Source organism: Ochlerotatus camptorhynchus, unplaced genomic scaffold, assembly GCF_037179485.1.
Source record: "Ochlerotatus camptorhynchus isolate MF236.1 unplaced genomic scaffold, CSIRO-AGI_Acam_v1.1 ptg000196l, whole genome shotgun sequence".
In the NCBI taxonomy this organism is placed as follows: domain Eukaryota; kingdom Metazoa; phylum Arthropoda; class Insecta; order Diptera; family Culicidae; genus Ochlerotatus; species Ochlerotatus camptorhynchus.
The window spans coordinates 2,142,410-2,161,512 of NW_027040686.1; the positions used below are offsets into that span (position 1 = coordinate 2,142,410).

At 40.8% G+C, this 19,103-nt stretch overlaps 1 protein-coding gene across 5 annotated transcripts in view; it reads left to right on the forward strand.

Moving 5' to 3' along the window:
• Window positions 1-19,103, forward strand: part of Rbp6 (RNA-binding protein 6) — a 1,960,266-nt gene that overhangs the window by 209,459 nt on the left and 1,731,704 nt on the right. For all 5 annotated transcript variants that reach the window (XM_065223773.1, XM_065223775.1, XM_065223776.1 and 2 more), the window contains one exon: window positions 4,308-4,348. In XM_065223773.1, coding sequence (XP_065079845.1) covers window positions 4,308-4,348 — 41 coding nt within the window. The remainder of the gene's footprint in view (window positions 1-4,307; window positions 4,349-19,103) is intronic.

Below are 19,103 nucleotides of genomic sequence, written 5' to 3' on the forward strand. Positions count from 1 at the left end.
TTCTCTTTGACAAAACCAAACTGACTGTTTCATCGTAGTCAGCAGAATGATGTCAAGCTGTCCAGCAGTTTCTTCTTCAAGGGAATAAAGCATCTAGGCATCGAACATAATAAAATGCTGATGCGGTGTATTTATATTTTTTTTTATAAATTAAAGGAATATTACTATTATTACTATTAATACAGCAAAGATTTTATCTACATATTATAGAAATATTTGTATAAGCAGTGTCAAAATATTGATAAAAGAATCATGAAATGAGTGCCCCTATATGAGAATCACGTAGCTCTTATGTGAAGAGTACAATAGAAAAATCTACGTATGTTTTCACGAAGCATTGACTTGAAAATTATTCTGAGTGTAGTTGAAGATGCAATCGGATCTGGAAAGGCATAACTCTGGCTGAGGGTGACCAGATAAGTCCAGGCTGATTAAAATCACCGAGCAGAAGTAGCAAGTCCGTTATATCAATATCAATTTAATATATCTTTTTTAAAATCTTTGTAAAATCCAAATGTTTGCATACCATTCGCAACGGAAACGTCAAGTCACGAATTACCTAACATGTGTTAAAGTGACTTACACATACAACTTTAGAAGGAATTTCTAGTCTATTCTATTCTCGAATTTCAACTCGCAGCTCTAAATTTCAAATTGCAACTCTTCTGTATGCAATGTATGTTGAAAAGCGCATAGTATTATCATGTTATCTAAGTGTTTGCAATACATTATTATGTTCAGACAGAATTAAGGCAAAAATGGACAGGACAGAAATAATCTCACCACCTATCTCTTAAAGGTTGATGCTGTGAATGAATATGATAGCAAACATGCCTAATTCAAAAGAGAAGTTAGCGAATTTCTCATGCTCAAGCGCCGCGCTATTGTATTTGTTGTCAATACTGTATTGAGTTGCCAGTCTTCTTAATATGTAGTGATTGAAATTGCAATGAGAAGATTACTACAGCAATAAATTAGTTATGTTTTGTATCAAGACTAATAAATGGATACATAACATTTTGTGGATACAAATTTAACCTTTTTATCGCATAGAATACCAGCTATTGCATTGTTATATTTGATGGGTTTCAAATATATCACGATTTAAAAAAAAATATCCACCGATCAAATGTTCGACCATGATAACATGGAAACTTTACTGTATTACCCTTTCATTTCACCAACAAAATATGCATGGAAACATCACCTTTCGATTGCTGCAAGAAGTGTATCTTCGTTTTTTAAGATATCAACAATTGAAAATAACTTTAATCATGGAGAAAATTGGAGGCTGAAACTACATTAGCCTACCTCGGAGAACGAATAAGTGTCTTCACTGCGCTGTTTTACCAACAATCAATACGAAACTAACGATTTTAAATTGGCTCACTACTTGACTAGCTTATTGGTCCCAAGCAAATCGACTAACGTACCCAATTCTTGTATACATTCCTGTACTACACTATGTTTGTTTTGATTCGCTATGAAAGTTTGACAGATAAAATGAGGGGTTCGTGGATTTCCATATGTTTCGAGGGGTGCATCGATTAGCTTGGGACCGAAGATAGTACCAGAGCTGAGCCAAAAAGTTGAGCACGATTCTTCGGGACCTTCTGGTCTTAGAGTTACCTCTATGGTATAACCAACCGGTGGAAACTAACGATTTAAAACTGGCTCACTACTTTACTAGCCTATTGGTCCCAAGCAAATCGATTAACGTACCCCATTCTAGTCGAAATTCTAGTACTACACTATGTTTGTTTTGATTTGCTATGTAAGTTTGACAGATAAAAGGAGGGGTTCGTGAATTTTTCTACGTTTCGAGGAGTACAGCGATTAGCTTGGAACCGAAGATAGTACTAAAGCTGAGCCTAAAAGTTGTGGACGTTCCTTCGGGACTTGCTGGTCTTAGGGTTACCTCTATGGTATTACCAGATTCGTTCCAGTCGAAATTGAAGGAACTCTTGTTGTACTCGGAGAACAGTCAGAACGGGGAGGACAACCGCATCTGCAGTCGTACAAGAAACTTTTGTAGGAAGGTATATTCCACCATGAGGGCCAATACGACCGATTTTGGAGATGAGTTCTACTAGCAGGGTTTAGATTAGATTTCTTTATGAAGGAAACTTTCAGCCGTAGGCTAGTTCGTCTCTAAAAACCAGAGAAAGAAGATTCCCAAGCTAGTCATCTTGTTGCCTACACGGTGAATGAGAACGTCCCATATTAGAGTTTAGTTTACTCATAAATCACATAAAGTGCAGGCACTTAGCGGTGAGTAAATTTGCCTTATGTTTTTCCAGGTTTTTCCAGGTTCGTCCAGGAAAAAATCCCGAATATGAGAAAAGTAAAGTTTGGATTCACTCAGTCTATCGGTGCTACTCCTATTTAGAGTGAGTAAAACTTTCGTCAATTTACCTCATTTTCCGGCATATTTTTGTGGTTTTCCATACTAAATTCAAATTTGGTTAATCGCGTCCTTCTGTGAGATATTCGAAAGTTGTTGTGTTGGTAGCGGGATTCAATAACATCTTATGTGGAAGGTCATGTTTCATTGCGGTCAAACAGCGTAGGTTCGCAGAGCGTAATTCATGTTAGTGAATAGAGTGAATCTATTGGCGTTGTGGTCGTTAGGTTTTAAGGTGAAGAGATTAGATCACGAAGCACATCATTACTGCAGCAATCTTTGCCGGGTTGTCGCTGAGTGCATCTCTGATGTTGCCTGAAATATCGTAGTCTACTAGCAGGGATCGCTGACGATAAGTTCGTTATGGCAGCCGCGGACGGCTCCGTATATTTTTCTCGGCTCCACTACGCATTTGTGCGAATGTGTCCAGGTTTGAGTACATTCCGTTTATTTCAAAGACTCAATCACGGGAGCTTTACGGAGCCGTTAAATACATTTTCATACCATATTATGTTTCACTTAAATCTACGTCTAGTAGAGATGAGACCCATTTTCCTCGTGGTTTTTTTTTCTTTGATTTGTTTTCCGTCGATCTTAAATCTGGAGTCAGGAGTTTTCCATGACCTTTACATTTATTCGATTGGTATGGTCAAAAACTAACTAAAATATATAAAAAATCTAGTTAAAAAACTACGATTTCAATATACCCCTTTAAAAAAGTTTGCAATGGAATTAAAAGCATTCCCACAAATTATGACACATATTTACCATATACTGGAAAACCAGCAAATACATTTCCCCGCTGGGCCAAGCTTCCACTCACACCTATTCGCGTTGGTTGGTTGGCAATGAAAATTATTTTCCCCTTGCTTAACCTCGCTTATCACACCCACACCCACACCCACTACTAGAGGAAAAAAAACCCTTCTAGTGGAGTGTCAGACCGTATGAAAAACAGAAAAAGAAAAACTCATTTTTTCCCGTCCTCCAGTCCCACTCGCGTTCCAAACTGGACAGATAGGACACTTCCGGGCTGCTCAGAGCGACACGGTGTCACACTTTCGAGGACCTCTGCTGTCTGCCCGGTAGCTAACGATGACGATGGCGACGGTGTGTCTTTTCAAACCTGCCAGCCCTCGTTTGCTGGAGCTGACGAGGATGGTCACTGGAACCAGCACAGCCAGCCTGGCCAAACCGACAACGACGACGACTCCGTCTCATCATTTATAATATGCACACGTTTCAGCGATACATAACATGATCGTTTATAATTCATAAATGAAATTGTACACACACAGTTCCGTCGTCGTCTTCAACACGTGCGCGAGGTGCGGTGGTGGTGTGCACACCGTCACATCGTCGTCATCATCATGATGGTTGCGTCGTCGTCGTCCTCGCTGTGCTGCCGGGGTTGGAGACAAGTTGATAGGTTAGCAGGGGGTTGGCTCGCTTTTTTTTTCGCACTCAGCGACGTCGCTCGCTCTTCCGCCAAAGGATTTAGGAGACAGCTGTGTTTACTTTGGTGTTTGGAATACATTAAAACTACACTCTAGCACACAGTAGGTATCTGTCTCACAATGGTAGCAGTCGGGGTCTTGTAAAGGCCATTCCATGCAACCTGGCCGGTTGGATGGCGGCAGACGTGGACAAACATACCCTGCCTAGTATGCGGACTGGCTGCAACAGAGTGGTCTAGTCTTTTTTAATGAATTTTTATTGAAAGAATCACCGGTCCTGGAGAGACAGCGGCCGAGCTTCTTTCCATGGCAATACATATTCATGATGTAAAGTGTACCTATGCGTAATTAGAACGAGTGAAAGAGGGAGAGAGAGAGCGTGCTAGCTTATCAGTCTCAGCTTGTGCAAACTAATCGATTTTCCCCGTCTTCTCTTTTATTTCCAGAAAAATGTTCATCGGAGGACTCAGTTGGCAGACAAGTCCAGGTAGGTTTGCGCTAGTCAACCAAAAGTGACATCGTCGGGTGGCTTTCGAAGGTTAATTGGAGGATTAGAGATGTAAAAAAATAACCTACTGGAAGGTGAGGTGAATTTAGAAAATTCAAATTGCGGTCGTTTGGGGTGAGAGGCTTGCACCTGTGTCTTCACCCCGAGAGCTAGTGGACGATGGATGTCAATGGGAAAGATGTTTGATGATGCTCAGCGGAAGATTATTTACTAATAAACTCGGAAAGGAATGGACAATTATATAGAAATGTTTAGATCGAAATGAAGAGGTGGTAGGATGATTTCGGTCACAACTTAATTTTCAGAGCTATGAAGCAAGTTGTATGAAACTGTCGGAAAACGGATTTGATGGGGAATGCCGAAGTGAAAGCGAAGTATGCCGAATTGGTGTAAGGCAGATTCTGCTTTGATGTTGGTGAAATATCACAATAAATCGACATTCGGCATGTTGACAAGTTGGCTCAGAATAAAACGAGGAAGATTGTTCGCGGCTGTTTTTAGTTCATAATTATTTTTCTACGTAGATTTTCAAAGCAATTAATATTTGAGTATTGATTTTGATTGCCATGTTTTAAAATGAAACGGTCAATGTATTTCTGGTAGAAGTCTAGATGATGTTGGTTTAGCTTTTCCGTCGAAATTAGCAAAATTTGCCAAATCTTCGGAACAACCAATCGGTCACCATAAAATAAACAATTATCTTGAAAACTTAACGACTTTCGCAAATTATAATAATATTTTAAATGCACCGGAACTTGATTAGGCCATCCCAGCAAAACGAAATCAAATACTTGTGTAAGAGTTTCATCTCTTGCCGTGAAATCTACTACATCACACGTTTTTAATAGTAATTCTGGATATTGCTCAAGTCTATTTATGGATAGTTCCTCAACACCTGTATTACCAGACACTGGTTATCTGGACAAGGCATCAGCATTCGCTAAATATCGACTTGGTCTGTACTCAAACTCATAGGCGTACATTGACAATATTACTGCCCACCTTTGCAACCTAGACGCTTAAATCACCGACGTTCCTTTCCGAGGGTGGTAAATTTCCTTCAACGCCTCACAGTCTGATACCAGCTTGAAGCGATGACCGTAAATGTGTTTGTGGAAACGCTTCACCGAAAAAAAAAATATGGCTAAAGCTTCCCGATGGAGCTGTGAGTAATTTTTTTCGGCGGAGATAAGGTACATGAGGCAAAAAGAACGGGTTTTTCTTCTCCGTCTACAATGCGAGATAGAACAGCACCCACACCATAAGGGCTAGCATCTGCCGCGACCACTATCGGTTTTTGAGGATCATAGAGCTGTAACAGATTATTCTTCAAAATAAGCTGTTTGCTTCATGAAAAGCACTGTTCACAATCTCTATCCCAGACAAAATTTACATTTTTCCGAAGTTCTGCTGAGATGTTAGGAATAAATTTCGAATAGTAATTTATCAACCCAAGGTATGATTGCAATTCACTACTATTTTTTGGAGATGGGGCGTTCACAAATGCATCTACTTTGGATTGATTTGGTCTAATGCCATCTTTGCGAATGGTGTGACCCACCGATTCCAGGAAAAACTTACATTTTTCAACGATTATCTTCACGTCGTACCGACTTCATGAGCTCTAGAACATGGTCTAACATACGTCTACACTTCTCTAATGTTCTTGCTCCAATTAGCACATCGTCTAGATAGCACACGCAACCCTATACTTTCCCCAAAATCTGTTCCATTATGCTTTGGAAGATCGATGGTGCAGTTGTCACACCGAAAGGCAATCGAACATATTGAAAAAGTCCAATGTGTGTATTAATCGTGAGATATTGCTGAGAATTCTTCGAAACATTCAGCTGAAGATATGCCCCACGAAGGTCAACCACGCAAAATAATTTACAATTCGCCAATTGAGCGAAAATGTCGTCAATCCTCGGTAACGGGTAATGTTCAGATCGTAAATAAGGATTAATTGTCACTTTGCAATCAATGCATAACCTCAAACTCCCAATGGGATTTGGGTACAACTACTATATGAGAAGCCCACTTGCTATGTGAGACTCTCTTTAAAATATTTTCCTCACAAAGTCTGTTCAACTCGGCTTCAATGGCAGGGCGTTGTTGAAAAGGAGGCGAATAAGCCACGTGGTAGATAGGACTCACGTTATCTTCCATGATAACCTCCGCTTCGAAATCTCGAATGGGAGTATTGTCGTTACAAATAACATTTTGATGTTTCAATCGCATGGAATCAATAAGGGAACATTCAACATGGTTCATACTCACGATGCTCTCCTTGAATTTACTCCTCCATCCGGGCCAGATGATATCCATCCATGTGCGTCCAAGCAGCGGTCTGAAAGCCTTGTTACTTTCGATCACTACATTTGCACTAAATCCCCCGATTACCTTGATTCCCTGTCCCGTTACGGTTGAAAATTCATCGTTAATCTTGAACAATGGAATGTTCGAAAAACACTTTTTATACAAGCAATCGTTTATCACCGTTGCACAGGCTCCACTATCTATTTCAAATTCAACTGGTCGACCTTCAACGTATAACACTTCCGTTACCACTTTGCTTTTTCTCAATGGAGTTTCATTTTCCACCGAGTTCAGCTGCATGCGGAGGTTAGCGATTTCTTGCACTAAGTTCTCGCCAGTATCAACCGTATCTACGGTTTGGTTCCTCCTGGATTCTTGACTATAACTACGGTACTGCTTCAAACTTTTGCTGTAACACACGTTTGCCACACGTGAAGCACTTCCAACTTCTCGCTGGACGCTTTCCCAGTTCATGATCGCGCCCACATTTCTCACAGACTTTTCTTCGGACATTTTGATTTTTCTGACCGCCATTACTACTAGCAAATTTTGACCGACTTTTGCTTCTGCTTCGGTTTGGTTTACCTATTGCACCACGTGCGCACTCAACACGTTTTCGCGCACCTTATTACCCTTTTTCCGCCAATTCCCAGTTCAACGCTTCATCGACCCTTTTGTCGAATGATAAATCTTTCAGGTGAGTACGTAGCCTGCTATCGTACGTAGCGCTTCTTGCAAAAACGCATTGCACTCACGCTTTTCCGCGAGCGCTTTAAGCTCCACTACATATTCTGTAACTGAAGGACCCGCTTTTTGATCAGCCTGATGAAAACGGTAGCGCTCGGAAATCTTATTCACATCTGGCCTGAAGTGTTTTTTCAGTGTCGTCACTAAATCAATACGTGGTCTCGTTCGTTCGTGATTCGGTTGTGAAAAGTACCGGGCTACTAAGGTTTTCACGGCGTGTCGCGTTCCGGAGCGAACCGGTTCGAGACCGGAGATTTGTTTTTCGTACGCCACCCCATCTCAGACAACCGTTTTGAGATGAACAGCCGCAAGATCCGCGAAAACACGTTTCGCGTGGAATTTGCGAACCTACAAAAAAAAACCAACCTCAGAAGAGGTACACACATTTGTTGGAGTACATCTCGGCATCACACGTACTCAGCTGGTGAAAATACAGATGAGCCACACAGACGACTGCGCCTTTGTCAAAGTAACGGACCAAGCTATTGCTCAACGAATAGTTGACCAATACGACAACAAGTTTGACTATGAAGTCAAGGGAGTAAAATACAAGCTGCGAATTCGTATGGCGGATGGTTGTGTGGATGTGAGACTACATGACCTATCCGAAAATACAACGGATGAGCAGATCTGAAAGCACATGTCGTTTTACGGTGAAGTCGTTTCCGTGCAAGAGTTACTATGGAGTGACAAACACTACTTTCCTGGTTTCTCATCTGGCATTCGTCAAGTCAGAATGGTTCTCAGAGAACCGATCAAGTCATATATCACGATCGATGGGGATACCACTTACGTGACGTACCCAAAACAAAGACAAACATGCCGCCACTGCGGAGAGTTTATGCGTACTGGAATCTCATGCGTCCAAAATAAGAAGCTGTTGGCGCAGAAAATCGGGTTGAACGAGCGGCTAAGAGGATCCTCTTACGCTGGTGCTGTGCGTGGCAATTCAACAGGAAATTCCCATACCGCTGGCAACATGAACCCTTCTGGACAAGATGGAGAAGCTAGTCCATCAACAGGTTCTAAGACGACGCTAAACGAGGCAACCTCAGACACTACAGTGAACCTTACATCAAACGCCCAGTCGATTGATCCTGTTCAACCCGAACAATCGATGGCTGCTGCTAAGGGAGAGTTTGTAATGAATGAATCTTTGGAATCATCAAGCATATCTAATCCAACACCTGTGGCACAGGTAACTGACTCGGCTACAGAAAACGTTGTTCCTAGTACCTCTTCTGGTGGTGTTATGCAAGCGTTGCTGAAGGTCATCAATATCGACGGAAAGGGACAAGCGGAAAAACATAAACAAGACGACGGTGGAACCAGTGATGATTCTAATGCATTCACTGTGGTTGAGAAACGCAGCCGAGGGCTCCCCAAGAAGCTTTAACAGTAAGTTACATAACAACAAAGTACGCTTAGAAATGGATTCAATAAGTTACAATATTGCAATGATAAACATTAATAACATTACTAACCAAAACAAACTTAACGCTCTACAGCATTTTACTAAGACATCGGAATTAGATATTTTGCTTCTTCAGGAGATAGAAACTGATACAATGACTATTCCAGGATTTAACATTATATTCAATGTAGATCATTCTCGAAGAGGAACCGCTATTGCGTTGAAAAACTATATTAGATTCTCACAGATAGAAAGAAGCTTAGATTCTAGGTTAATTTCTCTCAGAATACATGATACGGTCTCTATCATCAATGTTTATGCTCCCTCTGGTACTCAGAATAGAGCTTCCAGAGAAGAGTTCTTTAACTCGACAATTTCTTATTACCTCCGTCATGCAGCCGAACATGTCATCCTTGGTGGGGATTTTAACTCTGTAATACATGCAAAGGATGCTACAGGTGAGAGCAACTTCAGCCTCTCGCTAAAAAACACAGTTCAACAGGCACAACTCTTTGATGTATGGAATTGTTTACGGAAGGGTACTACTCAATACACGTACATCACCCACAATTCGGCTTCCCGCATTGATCGATTATACGTGTCATCTGGGGTGCTGAAAGACCTAAGACACATCGACACTCACGTTTGTTCGTTTACTAACCACCATGCCTTGACAATGAGGCTGTGTCTACCAAACCTCGGGAGAGATATAGGTAGAGGTTACTGGTCAATCAGACCCCATGTTTTGACTCAGGATAATATGGACGAATTTCAGCTCAAGTGGGACTACTGGACACATCAACGAAGAAATTACAATTCATGGATGCATTGGTGGTTATCATTTGCAAAACCAAAGATCAAGTCGTTTTTCCGGTGGAAAACTAAGCAAACATATGATGTTTTCCATAATAGATATCAATTGTTATACACTCAACTTCGTGAAGCTTATAATAGCTTTTATGGAGATCATTAGATGCTTTCCACAATAAACCTACTAAAAGGTAAGATGCTACACCTCCAAAGAGAGTTTACACAAACTTTTGTACAGGTGAACGAAACGTTTGTATCGGGAGAACCCGTATCTGCTTTTCATCTAGGAGAGCGTAGACGTAAGAAAACTGTTATCAGTCGGTTGAACATATCCGATAGAGAATACATCGATAACTCCGAAGACATAGAAAATTATGTCTACGATTATTTCCGAGAGCTGTACACCGAAGGTGAAGTACGTGTAAACACAGAATTTATTTGTGACAGGATCATCTCCGAGGATAGTGATGCTAACACCAGGTGCATGGAGGACATCACAACGGAAGAAATATACTTCGCGATAAAAGGTAGTGCTTCCAGAAAATGCCCAGGACCAGATGGGATTCCGAAGGAATTTTATGAACGCGCATTTGACATTATTCATGGCCATCTCAATCTCATTCTCAATGAGGCTTTACGAGGTGAATTTACATCCGAATTTGTTAATGGAGTCATTGTGGTTCAAACAACACCTTGAAATCGAACCGTCCGATTTCTCTCCTTAAGGGGGTATTCCCAATCTTTTGCCTTTTTTCGGCCTGTTTTTCAATTAATTTTTTTTCAAGGAAAATGAATAGTAATAAGCATAACTCTTTGGGATTCTTGTTTATGGAACATTAAAGTTTACAAATAAATTTTTTCGACATAAAAAAAGACATTATTGACGTCACAAAATGGCGGCAAACAGACCCCTGTTCGCCGCAAACGCCTGGACGGGCGAAGACTTTTCTCTGGAACGGCTTCATCTGAAACAGATTTCGTGATGAAATTAATAATCTGCATAAGATTCTCTGGAGCTTCTCCCGTTGGCACCAAAAAATCTTGCAAATTAACAAAATGGCGGCCATATGAAAAAACAGGCTATTTTTAGCCCGCTTTTTTGCAACTTTAAGGTGCTTCAAACAATGTTAAATGTTAATATTTTTGGCTGAAAGTGGGAGAAGCTCTAAAGAATTTAATAAGGAACAAAATGCGCAAAGATTCAAGTCAATATCTCTTATAGTTTCTGAGAAAAATCTTCGCCCGATAAAAAAAAATGTGGTTTCGAGAAAAACGCGTTTAAAGTTTTGACTTAAGTTAAAACCATTTGGGGGTTCTTACCATTAGTCAGCTATGCCTGGAAACCGAATTCGCTGATCGGAAAACGGCTTGGGGGGGATGAAAGTTTATAGTCTAGTACAAAAAAACGTGAAAAAAAAAATTTGATTTTTTGAAAAAAAAGATCGGGAATACCCCCTTAACGTAGACTTTAAACTACTCTCTCGAGTGCTAAAAACCAGACTAGATCGTGTTTTAACTGAAAACTCAGTAATTAGTAACTCACAAAAGAATTCCAATCATGATCGGAACATTTTTCAAGCTACACTCACTTTGAAAGATCGTATTGTGCAGTTACGAGAGAAGAAGAAATGTGGAAAATTAGTGTCGTTCGATCTCGATCATGCTTTTGATCGTGTTGATCGCCGATTCTTATTCGAAACGATGTCCTCTCTTGGCGTAAACGGAAACTTAATAGAACTGCTTTCTAAAATAGGCTCTCTTTCCAATTCTCGGATGCTCATCAACGGTCACCTCTCTCGAGAGTTTCCAATACAAAGATCGGTTCGCCAGGGCGATCCACTATCGATGCATTTATTTGTGTTATACCTACAACCATTAATGACGAAACTTGAACAAACGCTTAACGATATCGATGATGTTGTTGTAGCATATGCAGATGACGTTACGGTGATAACTACTAGCGTAAGCAAAATTGAGAGGGCTCGAGAGATATTCGAAATGTTCGGCAGATCCTCAGGCTCTGTAGTCAGCCTCACAAAGACAGCTGCTTTAGACGTTGGGTATATACGAAACAATAACCAGTTGATCGTACCATGGTTAACAACAGCCGATAAAGTGAAGGTGCTCGGTATTGTATACACAAACTGCGTTAGGCTGATGATCAATGTAAACTGGGATTCATTGATAACGAAATTTGCACAGCAATTGTGGATGCACAAAATGCGATCTCTCTCCCTCCATCAAAAAGTCGTCCTACTAAATAACTTCGTGACTTCAAAAATTTGGTACACTGCTTCAGTTTTACACATAAAAAATCGCATATTGCAAAGTTAACGTCTTTAATGGGAACCTTCTTATAGTCAGGGCAAACAACTAGGGTTGCTATTAATTAATTGGCCCTAGATGTTGAAAATGGAGGATTAAAGCTACAGCTTCCGAGCTTTAAATGTAAGTCGCTGCTTATCAACAGACATTTGAAAGAGTCTGATTCAATGCCCTACTATGCATCAATGATATCTAGATCAGGAAATCCACCATACCTAGGAAATATACCTACAAACTGCCCATGCTTACGAACAGTTTGCCAGGAATTAGCTTACCTCCCAGAACAAATCAAAGAAAATCCGGTTCCGAAACAAATCCTTACATTTTTCTTGGAGAAGGTTGAACCCTCCAAAATAATGCGAACGTTTCCAGAGATAAATTGGAAGCGTGTTTGGCGTAACATTGCATCTCGGAACCTAACTTCTGACGAAAGAAGTCTGTACTATGTTCTAGTGAACAACAAAGTTCTTCACCGTAAACTACTTTTTACAATGCAGCTGACTGATTCAGCAACTTTCTTGGTATGCAATGTAACTGACGAGGATTTAGAACATCGTTTTGCAACATGTCAGAGAGTAAAAGATGCCTGGGAAGCATTGACGCAGATTATAGAGACCGTAGTAATGAAGAGACTAACTTTTTCTGAAATATTATTTACAAACATTAATATGCCAGGTCATGAAACTATTTATAAACTATGTCAAGTTTATTAATGTAGTTAATAACACTGTTGATGCAAATGCTGTTAAATTTCATCTAGAAAATTTATAAACTGAAAATGTAACATAATACTGTAGACTAATAAATGATTTTACAAAAAAAAAATCGACATACGAATTCGTACTAGGATTTACTGGTTGCAAGAGTTTCTTTAGAATGGCATAAGTGTCCATTCCTAAATGCGTCAAAAGAAACGCCACTTTTCTATTTTCCGGGACATCATGTAGAAGAAAGTGTTGAATCATCCTTTTCTCATACACCTCAAAGTCGTCACCCGCAACGTAATTTTCAAACGATCCGAAATTCATCGATACTCTGTTTGCACCAGACGCTCCAGCCACGTCACCTTTACCTTCTCCGGTCACTTTTAACCTCACTAATTACGGTTGAGTTCAGTTAGTTAAACGGTTCCGTTACTTTTACACGACACGTGGTCTTCTAATCTCGATACGCTATTGTACGCTGATGAAATTATTTACGATTCACCTGCACTAACTGTTCTCAACTCCGTTACTTCCAGTTTAACTCAACACGTGGTCTCTTCAATTAACTACACTTCCAATCCTACATCCTCGTCGCCACAATTGATATATTCGGGGCACTTGGGGATATGTAGTGAAACACATGCGGTATGGTTTACTCTTTATTCTTACCTATTATTAATTACAATTCGTTCTACTCGGAGGCGATCAAGGAAAAGAGGACGATACAATGGATTGTTCCGTTAACAATCGTTAATGTTATCTAGATATACTGAGTACCAATGCTACCGACGCCAGAGAGGCAACTCCCAAACCTGGACCCTACCTATCGACCCACCAACTCATGTACCGAGGACCACTTCCTAAATGTCTCTGGAAGTGGCCAGTTTTCTCTAAATAATTGAATTGATTAGTGAAATTGCAAAGTGGTGCAAAGAAACAGTATCCTGTAAAGCATTTTATTCAAATTGTATAAATCAGGAATTCAAAACTGCACACATAATCCCATAATAACATAATCCAATAGCATACGATGAATCCGGATTAAATACTCAACCAGAATTGTGGAACTCCTGCCATTTCTTTTATGACGCATTAAGGACCGATTTGACAACCCCTTTTTCTCACAGTACTTTTTTCTACTAAGCTTCTGCAGTGTTCTACTTTCTTAGCAGCTCCCTAGCTGCTTTCTTTCATACCATTTTCAATGAGAAATGATTCACTGATACTCTCGCGCCCTTCTGCTCAGTGCTACGGTTTGATGTGAACAAATCGCGAAGCGCTGCCAGAAGGCGATGAAGAAAATCGCACATATTTACTAGCCATTTTGAGGAAAAGCCTATTTTTAGACTTTGCCTATATATGCGCACGAGCTGCTACGACTTATTGTGCCTACTCGGGCCTGGAGTTGCTACAACAACAACAACCACTACTCCGACTACGGAACACTATTGCTGACTGGTGGTGGAGGTGGTGGCAGCGGTGCTAACCTGGAAAAGAACCCGAACAATTGATCCATTTCAAATTGGTGGCAAAGCGGACAGGTCAGAAGTGTGGGAATCGAGGGGTGAGCAGTGAAAAGGTATCGATAAAAGTGTTTGGTTTGATTCGAAGAAAATTCAATCAAGGCATTTGAACGAGTGCCTGCGTTGAGTTGGATTTGTGTGGTAGCGTGGAATTAATCAAATTAAATTTGGAATGGAAAATGAGTGTAGAAGAAACGGTCAGAACTAGCACATCTGATCACAATGTGGACAGTAATCATTCACATTCTGACCTCAAGGGCAAGATTTGAAAATAAGTACAAAACGAATGTCTGATGACAATCTGATGAAAAGCAATGTCAACGGCGGCAGTTGAAAAAAGCTCACATTTATCCTTCGAACGAAGGCGCTGTATGATGACACTTTTCCACTACGGATATTTCACATTTGCTCTTTCTGCACCATGCAATATCGGTTCCGTCCAGAGTTTAAATGCTACCCCTGTAGTTGAGCCCTTTTGTGAGGAGGATTTTAATTTGCGCTTTCATGCATCACTGTAGAAGCCTACAGTCTCTGTCCTACTCGGAAGGCGAGATATAGTAGGCAAAAGTGTCAACACGGAGCCCTTCGGACCAGGAGAAATGTGGAGTAATGGGCTGTCTCCTGGCTTTGGCTCGTTCCGTTCGCCCCAATCCTCCCGACTTGAGATCCTTGTACCAACCAACAAACTGACACACATAGTAAGTTATACCCCCTGTACAACTTGTACGACAAGCAGGAAAATTTATCATTTACATTTATGTCAGATACGTTCATTCACTGGAAACATTTTGCCACACTTAATGCCGCCGCTGCTTCTGCTGGTGCAGTATGCTGTTCAGCCAACCAGGATTCCCCAGTTCTATCTGCTAAAAGGGTTGAGGGCTTTGAGGATTTGCACTCAAATAACAAATGGAAACGGTGGTTGCAAACAAACGTCTCGTAAGATGGGATTTTAAACCAGGCACTTCCGACTGGCAAGCATTAATGAATCATTTTTATAATGATCTGAGCTTGTAAATTAATTGAGTGGCTGACCAGCTTTTGTCTACCTGGTTTGAAGTCATTCAACCTCCAAAATAAATCACTCAAAAGTCGTATCAAAATTAGACTGCCTTTACCAACAGTAACAGAATCAAATTTATCTAATTACTGCCCCTTAAATCAAGGAGGCTATCACTTTCTCAAACAGTTAGCAGTCGACAATCGGCCTCCACTGAGAAGTCGGTAAAATTTAAAGACAACAAATAGTTATAAAGTTGCCCTTTTACGAGGTGAGGTCTGGGTGATGATATAATTTTGTAAGCTATCCATCGTCGTAAAGTGTTGGATGCATGGACCAATGAAAAATGATTTATTTGACTCATTTTGAGTGCATAACAGCCACATAACAAACTGGCATGCCAGTAGCAGAAGCAGCAGAAGCAGCAGCACGCTAGACATGTGTAGATGTTCAGTAGCATATGCAAATTATCAACAGTCGCCGGTTGGTAGGTGAGGATAGGTATTAAGGTAATGTGAGAGGAGGAAAAAGGGCAACCATGTACGTCACATACAAACATACACATGGTGGCAGTGTAATCATGACTTGAACCTTTCCCGGCATTCCCGAGCTGGGGATATGAACCTTTCCTGCCGACGAGTCATGCATGCGCTGCGCCAACGTCGGAATGGGAAACCTTTTAATGGAAGACACAAAAGAAGAAAACCATAAATGATGTGTCTTGACTTTTTGACATTAATGTTGATGATTATTATGCTTGGAGATAATGAAGGAAGCAATGGTCTTTGTTCGGGTTCTGCGTCGGAAAAGTTTGCTCATCATCATCATCATCATCATGATCATTTTTTTTTCGAGTCAACTAACTCAATCCAATCAATCATCAGATATTCGAAATGCCCACGTCAAACATGGGCAACGATCTACAACAGGTGCCGCTGCATCCCAACTCAACATCAGCAGCAGTGCCGAAATCGCTGTGAAAATATTTGATAATAAATCTGCCAGCAAACAACGCACGGCCAGCGCAGAGTCCATTACCTCTTCATGTGTGTTGTATTACGAACGACGACGACGACGACGACTACGAGCGATGTGACGTGGGCCAGGATACGTGTTCGGATTGGAAGGCTGCATCCCTCCGCCTGTTAACGAATTCACTCAAAAGTTGATGCTCAGTCCCATATGTCGCATGTGGGTGGAATTCAACACGGAAGGTGGAAGTGGGCATATACAGTCAATCCCGTGATGCAACACCCATCACCCGGAAATGATGTGCTCTTGATTTATTGTTTACTCTCCCGATCAGTGCTGTGTGTTTTGGGATGTTTGTGCCCCAACTTGATGATGCGTGCGTGCGTGCGTGCATGAGTAGATTTCAACTTCGTTTTGAAGGGGTATTCCGTTGAAGTGGTATCGGTTTTAAGTTGATGCAGTCACAATTTAATGATGCGTTAATCGTCATAATGCGGTTTTGGGTTGGAATGGGTGGGCGGCTCTATTTCTTTTTGTTTATGGGAGGTTTGGTTCTTTTTCTCGTGCCTGCAATTACCTTAATTCTTCCAATTGATTTTCCTTCTCTGCCTCCCGCCGCTTACCCATAGAGAAACTGGGGGTTAGCCCAGCCGTTTAACCATTAGGACTTTTTTTTTTTAAATAATATACAGCTAATTTGGTTATATTTCCCATGCAGAGTCCAGGTCTAGACAGTTGTGAATAGAAATTGGGAGGTAGCAAATATATCATATTAATGATGCCTTTTCCAAATATTGCAATGGCCACATTTGCATCACGCACCATCGAACGATATTTTTCCAGGTGCATTTGCTGTAGTTTTGCGGAGCCGATATTCATTGGTTAGATAACAAAATTACTTAAAACTAACGTTAGGAAAGCGGGGGCCGATTTTTCGCGGCTATTTCGAGGTTAGGGGTAACAAATAGTAACAAATGGATGGCAGAGTAGGGATTGAGAACACAAGGTTTGAAGAGCAATGTGCTCTTGATCTCGAACTAAGCGACATACTGATGAAAAAGACAAATATGAGGGTGCACCGATGGGCAACAACTTGGGAGAACACAAGATGATACTAACTACTAAATCCTCTGATCTATCCGTTTTAAAAACACATAAATTAAATTCAAATAGTCGAGATCTCGGCTCGCCAAGACATCTCTAACAGGTATCGCGGGTTGTTTTCCTCGGGTCCTGAGGGATGTTGATAACTCAGATCTGACAACACGGTTTAGGGTACATGACCAAACAACATGCTCGATATCATGATAACCACTGCCACACGCACATAAATTGCTGCCTGAGAGCTCAATTCGATAGAAGTGCGAGTCTAACGAACAGTGATTGGACTAAGCTTTGACATAACGCGTATAAAGTCACGGCTCATGTCCAACCCTTTGAACCATGGTTTGTCCGACATCTGTGGGAGAATAGAATGTAACCATCTTCCCAAATCACCATCATTCCATTTTTGTGGCCAACTGATGAGGACTTGCTGACCAGCAATGGAGAAAAATTCGTTGAAGGCAATTTGTCGCTCAAAATATCGCCTTCCATAGCGCCCACCTTAGACAACGAGTCCGCTTTCTCATTACCCGGAATTGAGCAATGAGATGGGACCCAAACTAGGGTGATAGAATATGAGCAGTTACATAAAGCACTCAGTTTAGATCGTATTTCAGGGAGGAAATACGAGGAGTGCTTCATCAGCCCAATTGAACGAATAGCTTCCAATGAGTTAAGACTATCCGTAAAAATGAAATAATTGTAAGAAGGTAGTGAGGCAATTCGCTCTACTGCGTAAAATATGGCTGCGAGTTCCGCAACGTATACGGAGCATGGTTTCTGCAGTTTATAGGAGGCGCTATCAAATTGATTAAATACACCAAATCCAGTGGAAGTATCTGTGAAAAATCTTTTATCGTTACTTACATGGGGGTACTTGATTGCAAAAATTGAGGGAACAACCATCGACCGATGGTGATCTGGTATTCCATGGATTTCTTGCATCATGGTCAGATCAAAATTTACAGAGGAACTATAGAAGGTTTGAAAGCAATCACGATTGGAGATTAATGAAGAAGGACCAACCTCCAGCGTCATGTACTCATAGTACAAACTCATGAATCTTGTTTGAGGATTTCGGTAGAGCAGCTTCTCAAATTGTTCTATTACCAAAGGATTCATTACCGGAAGGACAGCTCAACGAAACGATCTGTCAGTGGAAGAACACCCGCGAGTTTTTCGAGGCTCATCGTATGAGTCGAGTGCATACAGACTAGCGCAATACGAAGGCAACGGTATTGAATCGGCTGCAGCTTAAGGTGAAAGTGGATCGGTTTAGAATGACTCACTTCATCGATTTTTTACAAAATAACGCAGCGCTCAATCGAAAAAACTCTTCCGTGCAAAATTAAAGAACTAAATTAGCTACCTCTAGCAATTTTTACAAGATTGATTTATTGCTTCAACTTTCTGTAAACCATTTTCTTAGTTCACTTTTAGGATCACAATCATAGTGGTCGCTAACTTTGCTCATCAATTACACAAGAATTTCGTATGAAAGGTCATATTTTACTCCCGTAGATCGTTTCAAAATATTATTAGGAACATTTCCTCCGACGACAACATACACACTTAGAAATACCTAATTTTACACGTGACGGAATCCATCTTTGACATAAAGGATGAGACGTAAACAAACATGTCAGGTAAAATTAAGTGCTCCGAGACTGAAAAGTTCGTTACTCGACGAAAAGTACGTTTGATTGAGCTGAATTTCGTGTCTATTATGACTAAATTTTGTGTCATAATTGACGCTCGTATATGTCAGTCTCAGAGCATCTAAATTTACATGAATTTTTCTAAGTGTGTACCTGTA